Raw genomic sequence first — 18,789 nt, forward strand, 5'->3', positions numbered from 1 at the left:
TCCATCTTGGTCAAGTTAAATTATCTAGTTCAATGTTATATGCTTCATGATTCTCTAAAATTGGCCCTTGGTGTGCACGTGTGTGTGTGTGAACGGTGTGTGATGGACTGGTGACCTGTCCAGGGTGCATTCCTGCCTCTCGCCCAATGACTGCTGGGTTAGGCTGCAGCACAACCCTGAACAGGACGAAGTGGTGGATGTATGTTAGTGCTCCATCATGAACAGCCAAGATGATTGATGGGCAGATGGCTGGTTCAATGTCCATGTGACCGAATCCAAATCCACCATCAGTGTAATAGTTTGGTAGGAGGATGAGGTCTGGAGCTCACCCTGCCTGAAGTTAAGAGTATACTTTCAGGGATCATTTCTATAGTTCTTGACTGGAGAAATGTGTTTTTAAAGTGTTTGGTCTCGCTAACCACGATGAAGAGTTGTGATGTTCCTTCCTGAGTGTGAAGTGGACAGAGAATCATGACTCACTTCATATGTTCTCTGTCATTGATGACTGTTCAGTACTTCTATGTGGAGTACTGAGGGAAGGAACATGGTCTGAGTGGTTCTTCAGTTGTGTTAAATTGAAATCTTATGAACTACTTCAAGCACAGCTTGTCTCTTTGTCAGAGCTCGTATCTCCAAACTAGTGATGGTGAGATAAAGCTTCTGGAAGCACTGAGGCATTTAGAGGGATTGGTTTGACTCATGTGTCCACTCTCCCTGAAGGGAGCCATGTAATTCATCTGCCCAAAGCTTTCAGTTGGATTGTCATCAACAATGTAAGACATAGATGGGGGTAAATGCCATAATGGTGTTTGAGAAGACATGGATAAAATGTTCACACACACAGCAAAATTTAATGTGATTTTTTAAACTGTTTTTTACCGTCTTCAGCTACGTTGTCAGCTACGTCATTGGAGCATTTCTCTGTGCACTGTTCATATACTTGCTGCCAGGTTACTCAGTACATGCACCGAAGGGTCGACACAGCGGACACACCACTACTCGAAACCAAACATGATGTCAGCTCTCATTGCTGCACTGTCGAGCTTTCTTTTCACTCTGCTGCGCTTCTCTCTCAGATCACCGAAGACAGTTGTCTCCACTCATTCCAACCTGCCTGTGCTCTCCTCTTTGCCTCTTTTAATCCCTCCATTACTTTCAACAGTAACATAAACAGGTGTATTCTGCATTGCTTCTGCTGAGCTTCATTCCACTTCTCTCCTGCTGATGATTGATATGCAGACGGCTAATTCAATGTCCATGTGATCGAACCAAATCCACCATCAGTGTAATAGTTTGGTAGGAGGATGAGGTCTGGAGCTCTCCCTGCCTGAAGTTAAGACTATACTTTCAGGGATCATTTCTATAGTTGTTGACTGGAGAAATGTGTTTCTAAAGTGTTTGGTCTCGCTAACCACGATGAAGAGTTGTGATGTTCCTTCCTGAGTGTGAAGTGGACAGAGAATCATGATTCACTTCATATGTTCTCTGTCATTGATGACTGTTCTGTACTTTCTTGTGGAGTACTGAGGGAAGGAACATGGTCTGAGTGGTTCCTGAGTTTTGTAATCTGTAAATAGTCAATATTATAATCAAACTTGTTTAACTGTTTCTGACAGTGATCACTTGATGTCTTTTTCAGTTACTAACTCCAACCCAAACACCATGGCAGGTTTCACTTCTGTACTGTACAGTTTTCTTACTGTTACTATTCTCTCACAAATCACCCATCACAGTTGTCTCCACTTGTTCCAACCTGCCTTGCTCTCTTTATTCCTCATACATTTCCTCCATTACTTTTTTTCCCCCAAATCTTGAAACATTGAAATGAGATGGAAGAGCAGCTCCCCCTATTTTGGACCCATGTTCCTGCTTTTTCCTTTTTCTTCTTGCTCAGTGAATGTGTGTTTGATGGAAAATCTCTGGTTAAATGGCGCCATATTTGCTCATGTTAAGTTGAACTTTGAGCCGAGCAGGAATGTCTCTGGCTTGTTCACACCTACATTAGTTCTTTGTTGCATGTTGTGATCTTTCTCCTTGGTAGTAAAGTGATTCTTATTCTCATCTTATCTCATCTTCACATGATTCTTATTCTCATCATCACGTTTATTCTCATCTTCATGTTTAAAGTAGAATATTATGATCTATTTTGTTCCATTTTTCCAGCACTGCTTGTCTCTGTGTCAGAGCTTGTCTCCAAGCCAGACATGATGCCAGGTCTCATTACTGTACTATAGAGCTTTCCTTTCACTCTGTTGGTCTTGTCTCACAGATCAGCCATGACATGATGTTTCCACTTGTTCCAACCTCCGTCAGTCTCTTCTGTAGTTCATTAGATTCCTCCATTACTTTTTCCAACGCCAGCCTTTGTAGAAAAATTGAAAAGGAGCAGATGGAAGAACAGATCTCATTAACAGATCTCTCCTTATTCCTGCTTTTGTCTTTCCTGAACAGTGGGTAAATGTTTCTGTTTTGCAGTTGTGCATTGTGCTTTGGTTCTACTGTGCTTTATTCCTCTTCTCTCCAGCCTGTACCTCCAATTTGTTTTTCTCTTTTCTTTCAGTACAGATCATTATTGCATCTTGGTCAGTGTACATTTCAATGTTTCATACTTCTTTATGAAGAGAGATGATTGATGTACAAATGGCTTGTTCAATGCCCATGTGATCTGAGTAACTGAAACGTCTGTTTTCATTAACCATCAGTGTAACAGTTAGGTAGGAGGATGAGGTCTGGAGCTCACCCTGCCTGAAGTTAAGACTATACTTTCAGGGATCATTTCTATAGTTCTTGACTGGAGAAATGTGTTTCTAAAGTGTTTGGTCTCGCTAACCACGATGAAGAGTTGTGATGTTCCTTCCTGAGTGTGAAGTGGACAGAGAATCATGACTCACTTCATATGTTCTCTGTCATTGATGACTGTTCTGTACTTCCATGTGGAGTACTGAGGGAAGGAGCATGATCTGAGTGGTTGTTCATTGATGTTAAATGGTAACAGTAAAAATATACAGAAGTTGGGCAGAATAATGGAAATCCCTTAGAGCTTTATTAATTAAATGGTAAAATTGTGCGGGGGTTTTCTGCAAAGGGTTGTTTTTTCTACAGAGCACCAGTCTCCAAACCAAACATAATGCAGGGTTTCTTACTGTGCTATTGAGCTTTCTTTTCACTCTGCAACTCTTCTCTCACAGATCACCCATGACAATTCTCTCCAATCATTCCAACCTGCCTGTGATCTCCTCTTTGCCACATTTAATCCCTCCATTACTTTCAACAGTGACATAAACAGGTGTATTCAGTTTTGCTTCTACTGAGCTTCATTCCACTTCTTACCTTCTCGTTCCTCCAACTCATCTTCACTCTCTCTCCCAATCTATGTCCATCTTGGTCAAGTTAAATTGTTATCTGTTTCAAAGTTTTGTTCATCATGAACAGCCAAGATGATTGATGTACAAATGGCTTGTTCAATGCCCATGTGATCGAACCTACTGAAACCTATGTTTTCATCAACCATCAGTGTAATAGTTTGGTAGGAGGATGAGGTCTGGAGCTCTCCCTGCCTGAAGTTAAGACTATACTTTCAGGGATCATTTCTATAGTTGTTGACTGGAGAAATGTGTTTCTAAAGTGATTGGTCTCACTAACCACGATGAAGAGTTGTGATGTTCCTTCCTGAGTGTGAAGTGGACAGAGAATCATGACTCACTTCACATGTTCTCTGTCATTGATGACTGTTCTGTACTTTTATGTTGAGTACTGAGGGAAGGAACATGATCTGAGTGGTTCTTAAGACTCGTTAAATAACAATGTTGCTTGTTGTTTTTGTGTCATCTATCTAAAACATATAATTGCTTGTCTCACTACCAGCTTATAGAGCACTGGTTCTCTTTGTGTCAGAGCACCAGTCTCCAAACCAAACATGATGTCACCTCTCATTACTGTGCTATAGACCTTTCTTTTCACTCTGCTACGCTTCTCTCTCAGATCACCCATGACAATTCACTCCAATCATTCCAACCTGTCTGCACTCTCATCTTCACCCCTTTTCACCCCTCCATTACTTTCAACAGTGACATAAACAGGTGTATTCAGTTTTGCTTCTACTGAGCTTCATTCCACTTCTCACCTGCTTGTACCTCCAACTCATCTTTACTCTCTCTCCCAATCTCTATTCCATCTTGGCCAAGTTAATTGATCTATTTCAAAGTTTTGTCCTCCATTATGAACAGTCAAGATAACTGATAGACAGCTGGCTGGTTCGATGCCCATGTGATCAAACCAAATCCACCATCAGTGTAACAGTTAGGTAGAAGGATGAGGTCTGGAGCTCACCCTGCCTGAAGTTAAGACTATACTTTCAGGGATCATTTCTATAGTTCTTGACTGGAGAAATGTGTTTCTAAAGTGTTTGGTCTCGCTAACCACGATGAAGAGTTGTGATGTTCCTTCCTGAGTGTGAAGTGGACAGAGAGTCATGACTCACTTCGTATGTTCTCTGTCATTGATGACTGTTCTGTACTTCCATGTGAAGTATTGAGAGAAGGTGCACGGTCTGAGTGGTTGTCTTTGAAAAGTGAACATATGAGATAATGAAGTTAGTGGCATTGCAGCACATAGACTGCTATGCAGTTGGAGGGTCATAGTGTGTGTTTTTCTGCACAGCATGGCAGCCTCAACAACTAGATCTGGAGTAATGCTACTTCCTCTCTTTCAGTTCAGACAAGATTTGTGAAATGTGTTTCTAAATATTCCATTATAATGCTCTCCATTGATGAAGACAGCTCTTCACTTCTTTCTACACTGATGAGGGAAGGAACATCAAGTGATTGTGTAAAAGCAGGAGACAGCACATAGACCAAGACTGGAACTGAACTGGGAAATAAAAAAGCCACCAGCTGGGGGCGTGACTGTTATGCTGTTTTGGTGGGGGGGTTTTTTCTTAGCTTTCTTTGAATAAAATGATCATCATGTTAAAAAAAATTGTTTTGTCAGTGAATGTTTTGTAAACATCTTTAAATACTACGTATGAGTTTTTATCTGTGTGAACACTGCTGTTTAGACCTGCAGTAGCACAAGTATGTCTTCAATGTCCACCTGCGTCAATCTTCTTTTACCTGCTACTGTTTCTGGCAGTCTTCATCCAACATGTTCACTGCCTCTCCTGTAGATAGACAGGGATTTGGGGTGTAGCACCATCATACAATACAATGAAATGCTTTCATTTTCCATTTTTCTTACATATTCTGTCCGGATTGATTTGAATTCATTCTTGAGCAGGTGGGTAACAACAACAAAAACACTCTTCTGAAACTTGAGAGTGAACGAGTGAAGCTACATGGCCGTGAGATGGAGTGCCTTCTTCACTTACATTCACATAAAACTATATAGGTGTATATAAATAGATGCTATTAATAATGTCTGTTTGTAGCACTGGCTTCCCTCAAGCAATGATCATTGTAATAGATGGTTCCTTCCTGAGCAATGTTCTTGACTGTAGAGCGTACACTGCTGCACATTAGTATTCGGGACAGAAGACCAGACCACCATCAACGTGACATAAGAGGTAGCGGCAAATTATGATTTTAATGGTTCAATTTAACGTCAATGCGTTATATTTGTGATAAAGAAATCAAAGTCAGTGACTTTTAGATGGCAGCATCTTTTAATCGAACAAGCACAGTGTTTGGCTGAATTTTTGGAGTGCAAAATATGTATTAAACTAACAGTATGTTAATGTTTAAAGCAGAAGACATGGTAAATGACATGGTAATTTATTAAATTACTGTTGTGATTTTTTTTAAATATAGTATTTCTAAAAATGTATTTTATGAATGTTATAGCACTGATATTTAAATTGTACTCCAGATGAAAAATTGAAATTGACACTGATATGCAAATACGGTGTTATGGAACGGAACATAGACAGGAAGTGACGTATTACGTTCGCCGTGACGTCGTCACGCAGTTAAGTTGCTAAAGCTGCTGCTTACTCGGAATGTCTCTTGTCATGCTCCGGTTGGAACGTTGTTTTGACGAAGTCAGGGCGAAATATGATGGTTTAAATTGACCCGTTAAATTCTGATATGACATCAGACTTTGTAACGTAAACACGTCGGCGCTTGTGAAGAAACCACGATTCGCGAGGCAGTTGCTGACCAAGAGTTAGCATAACAAATCAGAAGCTAGTTTGCGTTTCGTTGTCACAGTCTCTTGGAATTTGATCTCCTCGTCTAAGCGTTAGACTTTGACGCTAGGTCTAGTCTTGGACTAGGTTCGAGGAGGATGAACTGGCTTTTCTCCCATTCTAAAGGTTCAGGACCTTTGCCTCCCCTAAACAGCCTCCAGCAACAAAGACAGCGCCAGATCGACTCCTTGAAAGATGCCCACCCCAGGTAAGAGGCAGGTTTTCATGCTCCACTGTAGCTTCTGTCTTCATCGTCGCCGCGAAACAAACGCGTCTGGTGGCCATATTCGTGTTTTATCCCAGGTGGTTTGAACGCGCAGACGGCCGCCTGACTAGGGCAGAAAACGCATTCTTCGGTCTACAACCGTCAATAATGGAGGCGATCGAACTACTCATGAACCTTTTTGGCTGATGTGATTCTAGTCAAACCGTGAATGTACAAAGGTCTGCGCTGCCACTTTCGTTCGCGGCACTAGTATCGAAGCCAACAGGTCCCGTCTGTGTCTGCGGGAGAGCCGTCCCAAAATAGAACGCTCGTAATCCGCGCGAAGGACTGCTGAATGGAACCGGTCAGTCGGTTGTGAACGCGAACCTCAACTGAACAGTTTTGGATCAAGGCCGGTGTGAATGAACCCATCTGCCCACAATTCCGCTTATCGCATCCCACTCGTTTGTTGTATTGTCATTTTAACAAAACAGGAGGCTACAGTTGCGTAATCGACTTATATTCCGTGAAACTCCAAAATGTCAGCAACAGGTGTCACGTTGGTTTCATCCTTTTCCTGTAATGAAATTCTATATTAGCACGTTGTGCTTCTGTCAAAGCAAGTTTTGTTATTAATAAAGTCAACTAAATTCAAATTAATGTGTATCACTCGTGGGGGGTTGGTTCTGATCAATCATGTGAACCACTCTCTTGACCTGTGACACTTCTTGATGCAGCAGACAGAATCTCTGAACTGACTACCAACAGTAGTAACTGATAGGATTCACCTTGTGATCCAGCATCTGTATGTCATGCCAACAGCTAGGGTGTTCAAGTCTACATTTTTAAACTATAGTTCCATGATGCCTGAACCAGCTTTTCATGTTGAGCATTCTGTGGCTAATACTGCAGAAGGTTGATGATCACATTGATCATTAAGGCTGTAATACGATTTAAATATTGGTCTGTTTCCTTCAGTCTTGCAGAAATCCAGAAAGATGTTGAGTACAGGATTCCCTTCACCATCAACAACTCGACCTTGACCGTCAACGTGTAAGCTTCTGATACCAGTGTCACACTTTTTAGTTATCTTACTGAAGTGTGAAAGATGTCTTTCTTAAATGGGAAGTTGTTGTCATTGTTAAAGTGGAACTCTAAACACATCTATTCTGAAGCCTGTAAGTTCATTTATAAGTAAAAACTGTGCTGTGCTATGATGATATGTTGATTCACCAATGTTATTGTTGAATTTTTGGCTGTGTTTGCTTTGCACCTAGACTGCTGCCTCCACAGTTCCCACAAGAGAAGCCCACAGTCAGTGTCTACCCTCCTGTCGGTCACCATTTGGTGGACAGCAATAATGGCACAATCATTACCAGCCCTCTAATCACCAACGTATGTTCTTCTTTCATCTGCTCAGAATAATTCAGACCGTGTGATATTGTGAATATAATAAGGTGAACCTTAATAATTCAATATATATGTTTAGAATGACTTTTAAAATAATACTTCAAGTAATGTAGTAAACAGTCAGTGAATAGCTCAATTAAAATGAGACTATAGAGCGCACCAGAATATTGGCCGCAGCCACTAAATTTAACAAGGAAAATAGATCTTGTTCATACATGAGCCGCAGTGGTCTATAAGCCTCAGGTGCAGTGGTGCTGTCTGTTCCATAGAAAGGTCAGTGGTGCAGCCGTCTTAAAAATGCTTTTCAAAACTAGTTTTAAAAACCGTCTCTGGGAAATGACCTGAACTTGAATGATGAACTCCTCACATCTTTTATTTACATAACAGCGCTCAAAATGAGCTGTTTTCACCCATGCGAAACCACAGCCGGTCTCAGCGGCTGCTTCTTGATTCCAGACCTCCAGGAGATTGGCTCTGTTGCTGGGGCTGCGGAGACACGGGCGAAAACAGCGCATTTTGAGTGCTTTATGGGTAAATAAACAGCCTCGTATTTCACCGGTTTCATCACCTCCGATTTCACCTGATTTCAGCCTGTAAAAATCCATGTTTTAGCTGCGCCGTTGTATAAGCAGCAGGGTTCAGACCGTGAGAAAAAAGTAGCAGCTTATAGTCCGGAAATTACGTAGTTATTTGTGAAAATTATCTGATGTATTGAAGAGTGGTTTGCCTTGTCCTACAAGTGTTGGTATTTAATTTTACTGTGTTGCTTTATAGTTTGGGATGCACTCAGATCTTGGGAAAGTGATTCAGAGCCTGTTGGATGAATTCTGGAAGAGTCCTCCTGCATTAATGTCATCTGGTCCCTCGGGCTTTCCGTAGTAAGTTCACCCTTTTTTTTTTAGTTTGCATTGCAATTTTGTGTCTTTTCCCTGCACATGAATTTTTAAGGCAGCTGCCCCATGCATGTTTCAACCACATTAAGTACTGGTCTATTATTTATCCGTTTAAGCATGTGACTTGTGTCTGTGTGGACATAGAAAGGAATGTGGAACACCAACTCACACATGGTGCTGCTGAGTCAGATAGAGTGACACAAGTGTGACAGGACAAATGGATTTAAAACAAACATTTGGTGACAAAGCAGTAATAGAAAATCTGAGAAACAAGTCAGAAATGGTGCAAAGGGAAAGTCAGTAAACATTTAGATGCAATGTCAGTGTCACAATTTCTCCTATGTTTCTGAATTGGCATACAAAAACAATCCTCACTGCCAGAGAGTTGCCACATTACGTGTATATATAAATAGTGTCTGTTGAACGGGGCGGAGCAGCCATTGAAAAATATAAGCTGCTTATGAGTTTGTTTTCTACTTAATCAGATCCTGTCTGTCCAACTATAGCACTCAGGGAGGTAACGCTGTGTGTTTCTTCATGATAGCATGTACAAGCCACCAGGCATCCCACCCTATCCTACTCAGGGTTTCCACTATGCTCCTCGCCATGTCGGCCCAAGTCAGACGCCTCCACCTGCTCCTCCACACCCTGCGGCGGACGGGGTTCACGTTCCTCCACGAGCTCCACCTTCTTATGGCCTCATGACTGACCTAGCCCTTCCTACTGGAGACACACAGGTACGAGTGCTCGCAACCAACCGCAATGTTCATTTCACCACAATCTAAAGTGACAATTTTCTTTCAGCTTGGATTAAACGGACACATATACAAGATGCCTGAAATTCCTGAATCGTTTCCTGACCTCTGTGAATTAAAGTATGTCATTTTTGTGCTAAATTCATGTTTTTTGTATCTAATATTCCTCTTTGTGTGTATATGATCACAGTCTCAGTCAGTTGTCGGAGATGTCGGAGAATGAGGGCGTTCTCCTGGAGTTCTTTGTCACTTTACCACAACTCAAACAAATAACCAACGACAAAGAAGAGTTGCTCACGAATATTGTGTCTCTGGCAAGTGAGTCATGATTTGGATTAGGGAGCGGCAATTTTCTGGTTTCTTTCGCTGACTGTGTTTCTCTGTTGTTTTTTTTAAGAGAATAACCTACAGATGGAGCCTCAGCTTGAAGGAAAGCGACAGGAAATGCTCTACAAGGTTGATGCTCATTGACTGCCATGTGAAACCTCTGTATCTGCTGACCTTTTTGCCCTTTCTCCTGACAGTATGAGCAGCTCACACAGATGAAGTCAACTTTTGAGTCCAAGATGCAAAGACAGCATGAGCTCAGTGAGGTAGAAAGATGATCTCCACCTGATCACTGTTTTGATGCCTGTACACTCTGTATTTTCATCATAATGTTGCCTTTTTTTTAACTTTCCCTAAAAGAGCTGCAGCCTCAGCACCTTGCAGGCTCGACTAAAGGTTGCCGCTCACCAGGCGGAGGAGGAGTCAGAGGAAACAGCGGAAAACTTCCTAGAAGGCCGCACTGACATTGACGAGTTCCTGACCAGCTTCATGGACAAAAGAACGGTGAGGAGCAGGAGAGAAATGAAGGTTAAAAATGGCATGGATCAGCTCACTCACTCTGTTTCTCTTGTCATTTTGCAGCTCTGCCACAGCAGAAGAGCTAAAGAAGAGAAGTTGCAACAGTCTATCAACGCATACGAGCAGTTTTCCAGCAGCCACTAGAGGAAAAAAGGCTGCTGAAGATGGTAAATGCCCATTTGCTTTTACTGAATTCAAACCCGGAAACCATTCAGATGGACACTTCTTGTTTTGTGGGCGAAATTTTTTACATTACGCAATAGTTAATGTGCCATTAAAAATAATGCAGAAATGAAAGTAAACATAGTCACAGCTGACTCATTGGAATGTTTAGCTGCTACTTCAGAGATGAGGTAAGATCTGCCAGAAATGTGTTCTTAAAAACGCCCCACCCTGCTTATTTCAGTGGTTTTGTCTTTAGAAGTGAGACCACAATATCCACTATAAGCAGTTTTATACTTTCACTGTGCAACCCATGATTTACACTCCAAGTTGAGCAAGATTTCAGCATTGTAAACATGCACATTTGATGGAACATAAATGCTGGATAGGAGCCCTTTCGCTATCATCTTGAAGTACATAACATTACAGTTCATTTGTTCCTCTTTCTTAACCTGCAGAGGCTCAGTTTGAGAGGCAAGCAAACTATGTTTGTTCTGCACGGCCCGTTGTCATCTGACCTCATGTCACTGTACTTGTTTTTCCTAAGTGCAACAAGCGATTGAAATCAGTAGAAGAGTGAAGTAGGGATGGCTGTGTCAAAAGGTACACAAACAAAGTGCAAAGGTCATCCGTACGCTTCTCAACAGCACATCTTCAGCAACAGGCCTGTTATTATGTGATAGTACACAGTTGTGGACAAGTTTCACATTAGTTTTCTACAACAAAAAAACCTTGGATAATGCCTATTATTAGTGTGCTAGCAAGAAGTGGGTGTAGTGACAGTATTAATGTTCATCATAACATTCGACATTCTGATAAAGGTATGTTTACATCAAATGCGATTTTGTGATTTTCTCGCGACTTGTATCGGAGTGGTCTTTTGTTTTCTGACTACACAAGCGACTTCCACCCGACTTTCAAATCGCAACAAGAAATCTGAAGTCTATGACGGGTCAACATGGCCCATCGAAATCGTGGCCCCTACTCTACTGTGGAAGTAAAACCAAAGAAAATGCACTGTTTGCTAGGTGTGTATCGAAGAGCTATCGCCTCTGTGTTACACAATAGTGGCTATTGTCAGCTTCTTGTTCACTGCTTCTCTTCCTCTCTGTGTACATCACCGTAGAGTCTGGACTCTGATTGTGGAACTTCACATTTTTTCCCCCCTGCAAACACACTGAGGCTGCAACTCTTGTCGTCCCAAACGTGCTGCGTCTCTCTCTCTCTCCCATATTGTGTGAAAGTTTGCCAGTCACCTGTAGACTACATTACATGGGTTGCCTTTGATGCATACATCGTGTTTGGTGTGAACGTACCTGAAATGCTGAGTTACCTATTGTAACTTCAGTTCTATGAATACGTGCGATGCCCTCTAACAGGCTATTGGTTACCTCCACCTCCTGAAGTTGACAACTGTGCATGTCCCCAGTCTGGTATTGAATACTGCAGTTTTCTCTGTGGTGATGTGTTGGTCTGTGTGCTGGTTATGACATAATAATTTTGCCTGTTTTAGGTTTGATGCTTGCACCTCCTTCTTAAGGATGGATACGAGGAAGAAAAGCACACCAGGGCAACAAGGGGCACTTTGTAAACAAAGAACACTGAAAAACGATTGATGCTGACTCTGAGACTCTGGAGGAGGAGATGTGGCCGATGCGCCTTGGAGCTGCGCCACGACAACTAGGATCCATTGCATCAGTATTGTCTATTGCACATGCTGTTGGTTTCTTGGCAACGATTTGCTTGCTGTTTGCATAGTGTTTTGAAAGTACACTTGAAATGGAGCAGCCATGCTAGAACAGTATTCACACCTTCACTTTCTTTGGGGAAATACCCACATTTATTTTATCAGATTTACATTTTGCATTGCAATTGGACGTGTACATTCAGATGTCAAGTAAAGGTAACCTTTTGTTCACCTGTGAAGGTTGTAGTGCGGCTTCAGTTCATTCAGAAAATCATGCGAAAAGCAGAGGAGCCCAGTTTTGACTGGTATATTTGTATTTAAACCAGCATTCAGGCTTTTTCATTTCCAACTTTTTTTTGTCTGTCTTAGATAACTAGTACAAACATCTCACTAGTGCTGAGACGGGGGCGTCATCATCATGTCGATCATGAATCGTGAATATTGCTATGCTTCTTTTCTTTAAAGGATACAGTCCATGTCTAAGTTACTTTGTTAGTACAACCCATTTGTTTTGCTGGTGAAATATTGAATTTCTTTTGCTTGGATTTCATTCAAGGTATTGACGTGCTGTCACAGTCACATGATCATGACAGAGCTCCAACCCGGCACTCTTTGATCTTCTGTTGGTGTTGATCAAAGGCAAAAGTGAATTGGTTTGAGTTGAACTACTGTAATTAAATAATGTTTATAATGGGGTTTATTGTACTCAAAGATGCCCAAACTCTGTATTATATGTTATTATTTAATTTGTTTAGAGTAATAAAGGATTTACAATACATTGGCTTCTTCTATGTTCAAATGTCATTCTCTGGTTTATGTGTTTTCTCAGGTATGAGCTGCAGTTTGGTGGATCAGAAGGTATTTAACTCATGACCGAAGTTTGTTCGACCTAGTTTCAGCAACTGTATGCAAAATAATATTAAAAACACAGATCCTTTTTAAAAAAAGTATTATCGCAACAATACATTCTTCTTCGCTGGCATATTAGTATTGCTTGTATTGATAATGGTGCTTGATTTAATTTAGAACTGGCTTTGTATTTACCAGTTATTTGCTTTATAGTTATAACTTTCATGCAAATAAAGGGCAGTTGGGGACCTGGTGGAGAGAGTCTCAGGATTCAGCAGTTCTCTGCAATACATTTAAACAAGGAAAGAGGCAGATATGTGAAATAATAAATTCAGAATTGCTCATTCATGTGGAGCCAGATAAGTACCAGTAATAGTTGGCATCATTTTTGAGGAAAGAACAAAAAAAAAAAAGTCAATTAAATTATAAAATTATATATTGGTTAGATATAATAATTAAAAGTATTTCTTATTTGCACATATATTTTTCAAAATCAAATATTACACTTAAAATCGTGTTAGTTCTCAGTAAGTGAAAGATGCAATGGGATACTATGAATTTATTAGTAGTATTTTCTTTGATGACTTCAGTCGTTAAGCTCAACGGCCGCTAGGTGGCGGCACAGCGAATCACACATTCAGTAAATCCAACGAAGAAATGTTGACGTCCGGCGGGATGTTGAGAAGGAGCGCGCAGGCGTAGTGTTTACATTGCGCGTTATCGAAAGATTTGTCAATGGTAAGAAATGTATTGAAGACCTAAGTGATGTTTTATGTTTACGCTGAAATGCCGCTTCTCCGCTTTTATTCCCGTGACATGTCGATGAACTATAGTTGTGTGTTAAACCTTTCCTGCCTCCTCACCGGACCGTGGTCGGGCGTCACAGGGGAGGTGTTCCGTCACCTCCAAGGCTGGAGCGCGCACTCCAGGGTTTAATGTCCTTTTCGTCGGCTGGAGCTGGGACATGGATGAGTCGAGTCTTTGGTAGAGCGTTCTTTTAGTTTATTTCGTCGCAGTTCGAAGTTGACAAGTACCGGGCACTTCTACACGTTTTCTTCCCCAGAGAGACGTCAATCTCCCGGCAGCCCCTCCCACACGCAGCGGCCACACCACACATACACGAACAGCGGCAGACACTCCACACTCACTCCTACAACATGTGTTTTTGTGTGCCACTGCTTGAAGTTGTCACAGTCAGGTGGACGGACATGGCAGCGCAGATGACCGACAGCCACCGCAGGTTCCTACAAACCCTGATGGCTAACGGAATTGTGAGTGAAAGACAGGCGAGGACTTTGCATCGGTTCTGTTGCGAGACGCACAACGGTAGGGTTCAGCCCCATCACCTCTATCCCAACGGAATCTTGCTTGAAATCGCTGTAACGTCGCCTGTTTTCTTCTCCAAGCGCCTTATGACCCAGAAAACCTGGACAACTTCGTCAGTGCCATCAACGCAAAACTGCAACCCTTGTCTATGCAGATCAGGAAAGGCCTCTCGGAAGAGAAGGGCGATCAGCACTATGCTCTGGTAATATCGACGCGCCTCAGATTTAGAGCAACAGCATATCAATACGTTTTCACTGAACTCAGGTGAACATGACGGAGAACGATGTGACCAAGTTGTCATCTGATTATGCGGAAAATGAGCTGGAGCTGTTCAAGAAAATTGTGAGTACAAGTTAAATAAAGTCCCGTCTGAAAGTTATGATAGACCCCATTTTTATCTCCATTAAGGATTATTTTTGACCTTTTTTTTTGTTTTTCTTGTTTGTTCTTTCAAGTTTTATTTTCAGCTAACAGTGTAAAGACATTACTAAATCATGTTCCGAGTTCTACCCTCCTGAGCCGTCCGCGTTTTATATTTTTCTCTTTTTTTGTCCTGCGCTAATCTCTTTAACTACTCCTGTCCTTCAAAAACAATCCATATTAAATTTAAAAATTACTTGATTTGTCAGATACACAATGTACAGTCGTACCTCGGTTTTCAAACAAATCGGAGTTCGAACAAAAATTTCGAGATTTTTTTGCTTCGGATTTCGAACGAAAAGCCAGAACTCGAACGCCAGAAAAAACATCACGTGCGCGGACCGATCAGCTGACCCACGACGCGCTCTGTTATTGTATATAACGCAGCCTCTGTATGCAGACGTGTCCAGTTAGCTACATTTACTGACTGTTTTTTCTTCATATTGAGGTGTAAAACCTTTCCTGTCTCCACACTGGACCGTGGTAGAGTGTCACAGGGGAGGTGCTCGCTCTCCACACCTCCGAGGCTGGAGTGCTCACTCCAGGGTTTGATGTCCTGTTGTGGGCTGGAGCTGGGACAGGGATGAGGCGAGTCTGGGACAGAGCGTTACTTGGTTTATGACTTTGTCACAGCCAAACTGCACAGAAGCGCACATTCAGAGCTGGACACGCACCGGGCACCTCTTCCCTTCTGGAGAGACGTCACTCACTCGGCAACCCCTCCCACATGCAGCGGCCACACACATAGAGGAACAGCGCACCTGCAGCAGACACTCTACATTCACTCCTACAAAAGTCTATTTTAAGGCTTGGAACGCATGATTTCTTTTTCCATTCATTGTAATGGGAAAAATCGATTCAGATTTCGAACAATTCGCTTCTCAAACGGCCGCCTGGAACAGATTGTGGTCGAGAACCGAGGTACCACTGTACTTTTCACATTTCAAAGTTTGAGAAAGGTACATTTCAGTTTCTTTCCTGCATCACATCTACTAAACAGGAGGATTAAACCCTTCAAACTTGATTGTTTATGCCACTAAAATAAGATGTTCTCGCCCCATGACGACATTTCCTTATTATAATTGTGTTTAATCCTCTTTGAATACTCCTTTTTAAATCAAATACAAATGTAAGAGTTCATCCTGAGTAGTTGAATTGTTATTCTATTATTTTGTCGCTGTTGGCTCGGTGAAAGGCTCCAACTGAAATCCATGACTGTATATATTTTCTTTCTGACCCTCCTCCCCTGCGATGAACCTGCTGTAACTGCAGAAGAAAGCATGACTGAAGTGTCCTGGTGTCTCTCAGATGGACCTGATTGTGGGCTCTGACTGTGGCACTGCCACCTCCATCGACATCCTGAACAGCACAGACACCCTCACCACGAAGAAACTGAAGAAGATTGAGGCGGAGCAGCTGCTGAACAGACTGGTGCAGGACCAGTGGCTCTGCGAGGTAAAAACAAGTCTGCTATCGCCATTGAGTTTTACCCTTCTATTTCAGTTGTAAGTCATTTATGAAAGTAACATCAGCTAATGTACAGATGGTTCTCCTGTTTGTATGTGAAGACAGGTCCATGTCTGTGGGTTCTAAACTTGAAATGTTTAAATTAGTGGTGGGACTTTAACAAGTTTATTACGATTAACGATTAACTAATTACAACAAAAAATCTGTTCAAATATTTTAATCGCTTTTAATCATTTTTATTTAATTTCATTGAACAGTCTGCTCTCCAGACAACAGGGAACCTTTGTAAGTGCAGGAGTTCCTGGTCCTCTGATCCCACTGATGCACAAGACACGTGGCAGCTGGGATGATAACAACAACAACAAACATGGAGGAATCCCTGAACAAAAGCAAACAAAAGCAGAGAGTTTGCTTTTGTTCAGGGAGGTTTTTCACTACACAATGGCCAGGGTTTCCACTACTCTGAATGTACTTGAAATTCTTATACAGATATTTTCAAGACATTAATAGAGCTTATGTTTAAATAAGGTGATATAAAAATTGTGCTACTGTCAAACTGATGCAAAATAAACAATATTGTGTTGTTTAAATGTATGTATGGCTCCATCATTTGATTCAGTCAGATACCAAATTCATTCAAAGTGAAAAATGAGCCTCAACTGAAATGGCCTTTCCAACCAATATTTAGTATTTAGTCGTGTTATGGTGGTGGTATCATGATGTATGTCACTTGCTGGGGAGCAGCTAGTGTTTCTGTCAGGAGCAAAGAGAAACCTCTACTGCGGTGCTTGTTGCTAATGTTGGTCACAATTATTCAACTGTTTTATCAGACATAAATATGATGTTTTCCTTATTCAATTTTTCACATTTTTTTTACTTTCCAATAATCCAAAGGAAAGACAACTGTCAATAGAAGTTCAAAATAATAATATGTTTACGTTGGATTTGACATGCTGATCAATTGAGTTCTCTTATTTTCTGTTGCTGTAGAAACAAGGGGTCTATTCCTTGTCCACCAGATGCATCCTAGAGATGGAGTCCTACATCCGTGCAATGTACCAGGACCAGCTCAAGCTGTGTCACATCTGTCACAACGTAGCTTTCCAGGTAAGAGCTGAGGTCAAGTGAAGCTGAATCCATCCACTAACTGACATCTGTTCAGTGCCAAGTATGTGAGAATCCCACGTGCTCCATCCGAATACACAACCCCTGTGCCACCAGATACTTCAAGGACAGGAAGGAGCCACAGTGTCCGGCCTGCAACGACGCGTGGTGCCACAAAATACCCGGTAGAGTTCAGGTTTTTATATAAGTTGAGTGGCCGTCTGTAACCTCTGGAGTTTGTTGACTGGATGTGTGTTCTGTTCTCAGCAGACATCAGAGGACGTCAGTCTCGGAACACGAGATGAAGTACATTCTCTAACTGTGTCTTTTTTTAAAACTATGTTGTTCATCTGAATAAAACATGTTTTTAAATCTGGAGCATGTCATTAAATGATGAGGTGGTGAAGAACTTCTGGTGGAGGTGGGTTGTGACTTCAGACTGAAAGGACGTGTGTTGACTTATAACCTCATGAAAGTCTTATTCCTATTACCACACGCGAACATATTTCAGTCTGTGGGTTATATGTTTGTTGTCATTCATTTTCACTTCATTGACCTTCTTATTTGTTCATATTCCGAATAAAAAAAATACATCTCTAACGTAGCAGTTGTTATGACATTAGTTAGACACTAGAGGCCACTGTTTGTCAAGGTTTGTGGTGCGCTCCTGCACATGTTAACGGTGACCTCCAGTCGTTGTCAGTTATCGATGCCTTATTGCTTTGATCGATTTTAAATGTGTTCGTGCATAACAGTACAGGTCATGTCAGGATGTTATCACTGGCCATATATTAGTCCAGAACTTAAAGGGTCAAATCTGCTGAGCCAGAACCGAAACAAGAAGTTCATGAGCAGAATCAATTTTCTTTTTTTAAAGCAATGTACTGCTCCTGTATTTCCTCTTTGGAAACAGCCATGAAGTGATACATTTGCAATGTCCTGCTTCATAAGGGAGACTTTAATGTGCGGTAAACCCTGGGAATATTCAATAAATGGAAAGACGCCGCTTTACAGAGGCATGTTAGAGGAGCCAGTATAAACCTTCTGGCTTGGCAGGTGATCCTGACGCCTCCCTCACATTGATGCTTTCACCTCACAAACTCCTTTAAGTACATGAGGCGTTCACATCAGTGGAGCATGAATATGTTACGTGTGCGTCAAGAAACATTGATCAGTGATTTTTGTTCAACATGACTAGGGCTGGGATCGAAACATGTTGCTTCCAATGAGTTAACAAAAAAAAAATTAAATAAAAAGTAGTTGACAAATATATGAATGGCATTTAAAGCTTCATTCACATGGGACAATGTTCACTTTTCACTTTATACAATTTATACAACTTTACACAAATGCACTCAGAGAGCCTCCGAAGTTGTTTCATTCCGTTCCCAACACTACGACAAAGTATCTTTCAACAAATAAAAATAAAAAAAAGTCCTGCATCCGAATGCCAAAAAATTTCATCCAAACCAATCCATAACTGT

At 41.5% G+C, this 18,789-nt stretch overlaps 2 protein-coding genes and 5 non-coding genes across 13 annotated transcripts; all 7 read left to right on the plus strand.

Annotated features, from left to right (window-relative positions):
- The first annotated feature begins 342 nt into the window (after positions 1 to 342).
- LOC128755113 (small nucleolar RNA U3) lies at positions 343 to 558 on the plus strand. The gene has a single exon (XR_008414053.1). It is a non-coding gene; the product is annotated as a small nucleolar RNA U3 (small nucleolar RNA).
- Positions 559 to 1,335: 777 nt separating this feature from the next.
- Positions 1,336 to 1,551, plus strand: LOC128755136 (small nucleolar RNA U3). The gene has a single exon (XR_008414078.1). It is a non-coding gene; the product is annotated as a small nucleolar RNA U3 (small nucleolar RNA).
- A 1,202-nt stretch (positions 1,552 to 2,753) lies between these two features.
- On the plus strand, positions 2,754 to 2,969 carry LOC128755095 (small nucleolar RNA U3). The gene has a single exon (XR_008414036.1). It is a non-coding gene; the product is annotated as a small nucleolar RNA U3 (small nucleolar RNA).
- A 596-nt stretch (positions 2,970 to 3,565) lies between these two features.
- On the plus strand, positions 3,566 to 3,781 carry LOC128755107 (small nucleolar RNA U3). Its single transcript, XR_008414047.1, has one exon. It is a non-coding gene; the product is annotated as a small nucleolar RNA U3 (small nucleolar RNA).
- Positions 3,782 to 4,342: 561 nt separating this feature from the next.
- On the plus strand, positions 4,343 to 4,558 carry LOC128755138 (small nucleolar RNA U3). Its single transcript, XR_008414080.1, has one exon. It is a non-coding gene; the product is annotated as a small nucleolar RNA U3 (small nucleolar RNA).
- A 1,397-nt stretch (positions 4,559 to 5,955) lies between these two features.
- Positions 5,956 to 12,901, plus strand: LOC128753936 (vacuolar protein sorting-associated protein 37A-like). Its single transcript, XM_053856172.1, has 12 exons — positions 5,956 to 6,389; positions 7,365 to 7,439; positions 7,664 to 7,781; positions 8,571 to 8,674; positions 9,234 to 9,426; positions 9,494 to 9,564; positions 9,635 to 9,762; positions 9,842 to 9,900; positions 9,969 to 10,037; positions 10,132 to 10,275; positions 10,354 to 10,457; positions 11,966 to 12,901. The coding sequence occupies exons 1-11, from the start codon at positions 6,280 to 6,282 to the stop codon at positions 10,432 to 10,434; spliced, it is 1,152 nt and encodes a 383-aa protein (XP_053712147.1). The 5' UTR covers positions 5,956 to 6,279; the 3' UTR covers positions 10,435 to 10,457; positions 11,966 to 12,901.
- A 745-nt stretch (positions 12,902 to 13,646) lies between these two features.
- LOC128754360 (non-structural maintenance of chromosomes element 1 homolog) lies at positions 13,647 to 17,753 on the plus strand. Of its 7 annotated transcripts, none has more exons than XM_053856919.1 (8): positions 13,647 to 13,726; positions 14,174 to 14,314; positions 14,395 to 14,516; positions 14,579 to 14,656; positions 16,043 to 16,189; positions 17,192 to 17,308; positions 17,364 to 17,490; positions 17,573 to 17,753. In XM_053856919.1, the coding sequence occupies exons 2-8, from the start codon at positions 14,197 to 14,199 to the stop codon at positions 17,608 to 17,610; spliced, it is 747 nt and encodes a 248-aa protein (XP_053712894.1). In that variant the 5' UTR covers positions 13,647 to 13,726; positions 14,174 to 14,196; the 3' UTR covers positions 17,611 to 17,753. The 7 variants fall into 7 exon arrangements, with proteins under 7 accessions (XP_053712894.1, XP_053712895.1, XP_053712896.1 ...); XM_053856920.1 differs by having other exon boundaries at positions 13,653 to 13,726; positions 14,187 to 14,314; XM_053856921.1 differs by having other exon boundaries at positions 13,654 to 13,726; positions 14,183 to 14,314.
- The last annotated feature ends 1,036 nt before the right edge of the window (positions 17,754 to 18,789 follow it).

Source organism: Synchiropus splendidus, chromosome 2 (assembly GCF_027744825.2).
Source record: "Synchiropus splendidus isolate RoL2022-P1 chromosome 2, RoL_Sspl_1.0, whole genome shotgun sequence".
Taxonomy (NCBI): Eukaryota; Metazoa; Chordata; class Actinopteri; order Syngnathiformes; family Callionymidae; genus Synchiropus; species Synchiropus splendidus.